Source organism: Triticum urartu, unplaced genomic scaffold (genome assembly GCF_003073215.2).
Source record: "Triticum urartu cultivar G1812 unplaced genomic scaffold, Tu2.1 TuUngrouped_contig_4707, whole genome shotgun sequence".
Lineage (NCBI taxonomy): Eukaryota > Viridiplantae > Streptophyta > Magnoliopsida > Poales > Poaceae > Triticum > Triticum urartu.
This window is the reverse complement of record NW_024115319.1, coordinates 298-4,350: the sequence shown is the minus strand read 5'-3', so window position 1 is coordinate 4,350 and position 4,053 is coordinate 298. Positions and strand designations below refer to the sequence as shown.

At 51.7% G+C, this 4,053-nt stretch overlaps 1 protein-coding gene across 1 annotated transcript; it reads right to left on the bottom strand.

Moving 5' to 3' along the window:
• Positions 1-1,067: 1,067 nt before the first annotated feature.
• LOC125528207 (ABC transporter F family member 4-like) lies at positions 1,068-3,338 on the bottom strand. Its single transcript, XM_048692710.1, has one exon. The coding sequence runs from the start codon at positions 3,336-3,338 to the stop codon at positions 1,068-1,070; it is 2,271 nt and encodes a 756-aa protein (XP_048548667.1).
• Between the last annotated feature and the right edge of the window lie 715 nt (positions 3,339-4,053).

Sequence of the window (4,053 nt, the reverse complement as noted above, 5' to 3'; positions counted from 1 at the left end):
TTGGTAGTTTTTTGGCACAAAATTTGACATTTTCGGTAGTTATTAGTCACTCTTTTGAAAGTGGTAGTTCTGTGGGACGGATACCCCTAATGTGGTAGTTTTTTGTCAAATACTCGTCTACCTCACAGCCCCACCTTTGTGATCTGCGACCAGGTGACATAATCCATGCAACACATCCTGATCGGTTGCCCCTTCTCCCGAATGGTGTGGCATGACGTCTACTCTGCACTGTGGCTCACCCCTAAGATGTCGTGCAATGACGAGTCCTTCAACTGGTGGCATTCTTCTGGTGAGACCGCCTTGGCTTCGCTGCACAAAGGAGCCGTGTCCCTTGGGATCATCGTCGCGTGTCCCTCTGGAAGCATAGGCGGGCACTCAAATAACATAAGGGGAGCACTCAAATAACATTCGGAGAGCACTCCTTTTGATGATATTGCAAAGTTTTAGCTAAAAATAACATTCGGAGAGTAATCAAATAAAAAAAACAAATCATTGTTCAAAGTTTATGTACATTTTTGAGCAGTGATTTTGTTTTTTTGGTGAGGGCTCCACGAAGGTTATTTGTTGCTGAAACATTGCAGGATCATCAAACCTTTGATAATCTTTAATCCCTGAAAGTTTCAGATTTTTTTAAATTTTTTTTCAATTTTATATGAATTTACTGTTCTTGAGAGTGTAGGGGCACCCGGGAGCTGTTAGACATTTCTCTTCCGAGTTTTCATTTTTGACCCACCATGAATCTTTACTTGTGCTTATGCTCTCGCTAGCCTAGCCACACATCTTGTTCGTGGCCTATCGCTAGCTAGCGTTTGTAACTCTATTCTCCCTACTAATGAAATGATAAGGAATTTGTTTATTCGTGAAAAATAAAACAACAAGATTTCAGTTTCCCTCAGAATTTTTATGATTAATAATAATAATATAACTTACAAAACAACGGTGCCACAGCGACCCACAAATACCAGCACCAAATTGACCTAAAACCAACAGATAACCCGAGGAAAGGCAGGAACCCAGCTCGAGGGACATGGACTTCCTCGAAGTCACGTCAGGCGGCAACTTGGGTGTCACAGACAGAGTGGCGAGGCAGCGTGCAACGCAATGTTGTTTGATGGCTGCCGGAACGTGGTGGGGCGAACCAGCAGCGGATCCGAACCGTAGCCCCCGCACTCGCTCCACATGAGACTGACCGGCATGAGACATACGCAGGCACTGCAGGTTGATTTCTGATTTGCTGAGGAGCTAAAAGCTTCCTGTCTTATTTCTTCCGTCAATTCATCCTTGTAATCCTCAAACGTGGCATCATACTTTGATACAGTGCCATCTTGCACAACCCAGATCTGGCTCCTCTGCTCATCTTGGCAAACTCGCGATATCAAGCGCGAGTCATGGCTAACCAAGACCACGCCTCCTTTAAATTTATCTAGAGCATCTGCCAAGGCGTCGATACTTTGCATGTCGAGGTGATTTGTTGGCTCATCCAGCAAGAGAATGTGAGGGCGCGACATTGATATTGAAGTGAAGACAACACGAGCCTTCTGACCACCGGATAACTTAGCAATGGGAGTAAGATGGCTGTGCCCCGGCAAGCCAAACTTTCCAAGCTTTGCCCGGACAGCCTCCGCCTTGCTCATGCCCTCCTGGTCAGGGTGGAGCCTAAGCAAGTACTGAACCGCAGTTTCCTCCATGGTCAACAAGTCGACAAAATGCTGTGAGTAACGCCCAATCCTCAGCTTTTGGCTCCTTCTGGCGTCTCCTTCAGTTGGGACGAGATCAGCAGCAAGTAAATTGAGAAGAGTAGACTTGCCTGCTCCATTGGGCCCGACAATTGCAACACGTGTTCCCATATCAATGCCAACATCAACACTTGACAGCTTGAAGTCTGGCAGGCCATGGTAGCTGAACCCCACATCAATGAGCTGAAGGAGCGGCGGCGTTAGCAACGTGGGCTCTGGGAAGTGGAACTCGACATTGTAGTCAAGCCACCTGTGAGGCAGATCCACCGGCTTCACGCCGTCATTGCGGGCAGCAGCAGCAGCAGCCTTCCCCGTGTTCTTGGCAACTTCCTTATGAGCCTTTGACAGCGCTTGGCCTTTCACCTTGTCTTGCGCTGCCTTGCTGCCAGTCTTCCTTGCAGCTTTCATCTGCTTGTCATACACCTCGGCCTTCCTGTTCACCTCCTTCCTCCTCTGCTCATACCCACTCTCAAAATCGTCAAAGTTGCCACGGTAGAGGTGCAGGCTCTTGTCGTGCAAATGTACTATGTCGTTGCACACGGTGTTCAGGAAGTCCCGGTCATGGGACACGACGATCAGTGTCTTCTTCCACTGCGAGCACAGGTACTGCTCCAACCAGAGCACAGCTCGGAGGTCCAGATGGTTGGTAGGCTCATCGAGCAGCAGCAGCGTTGGCTGCATGAAGAGCGCGCGGGCGAGCGAGATGCGCATCCTCCAGCCCCCGCTGAACGACTTGGTGGGCCTGCCCTGCATAGCCTGGTCGAACCCTAGCCCCGCCAGGATCTTGGATGCACGTGCCCTGGCGGCGTCCGAGCCGCAGAGATTGAGCCTCTCGTACACCTCGGTAAGCTTCCCCTCGTTGTCGCCATCAAGATCTTCTGAGGCCTCAAGTCTCGCCTGCTCGGCTTGGAGGGCGGCGAGCTCTTCATCGGCGGCAACCACAGCCTCGATCGCCGGACAGTCATCGCCAGCGATCTCCTGCTCCACAAGCAGGACATCGATGCTCTTGGGCAACGGCAACTGCCGCCAAGCCAGCAGCTTCAGCAAGGTCGATTTGCCCATGCCGTTGGGCCCCACGAGGCCGTATCGTCGGCCGTGAGAGATCCGGAGGGAGGCGCTCTTGAGCAGCTCCTTCCCGCACGTGGACACCGAGAAGTTGTCGACAACGATGTCCCTGATATTGCCGTCGGCGTCGTCGGATCCGTGAAGACGCGCGCCCATGACGACGGAGAAGGCGTCACGGTCATCCCGAAGAGCCTCTCGCCTGGCGGCATCGGCGGCCGCGGCCACCATAGCGTCACGCCTGTCCTTCTTTTTAGAGCTTTTGTCCGACGGCCCGATGGCCTTGAGGTCGACGGCGGAGCGGGCAGCCCTGGGCTTCGAGGCGACCTCCCCCCCTTCCTTCTCCTCTTCCTCTTCCTCGTCGTCTGACGGAGGGAGGTCGATAGGAGCATACGCTGACACGGCGGCGGCGGCCTTGGAGGACCTGGGTCGTGAAGGCCTGGATCTGGAAGCCGCCGGCGCGTTCATGGAAGCTAGAATCTTGGACACCGGTGGACGCGCTTCCGACCTGGCGACGGCGGACGAGTCTTTGCGGCCCATTGATTAAGCGCCTAGGGTTTCGGGGACCGGACGAAGTGGATCGGTTGAAATCCCTATTTGAGCTTCTGGTTTTGCTTTATTTTATTTATAATATATTTCCCGGTTCTGAAAAAATTATTTTAGATTTGTCTACAAATATGACTGTATCTAACATTAAAACATGTCTAGATACATCAACAATTCTAAGACAACTTTTTTTTGTACTGAGGTAATATTAAGTAGCGGCTCTGTTAGGACCCCGTTGGATTGGAATACTGATACGTTTTCTTTTCTTTAGAAAAGGAGGAGGACCCCGGCCTCTGCATCTAGATGATGCATACGGCCACTTTATTAATTGTTCTCATAAGACCTTACAAAATCATACAACAGTAAGACTAAAGCCACCATCTAAGGAACAACTGTCGCTACTTCTATCCAATTAATGAAGGGGCGTTGATAGTCTGGGCCTAATACCAAACAGACATCGCAGCCAGACCTAAACATCTAAGACCTGAGGTCCCAACCAGAACGCCTGCCGGGTATGGGGCACCTACTAGTCCGGCGCACTCCTCGAGTAGGATGCCTGCCGGGTATGAGGGCGCCGCAGCCACCTGCCACCAATCCATCTTCAGTGTTGTACTGCTGCACCACCTTGCCCGGCCTCTCTGCCATCGACGCCATCATGACGCCTGATAACGTCACCCTCCTGCGCGAGTCCCTCGCCACACATCAGGCG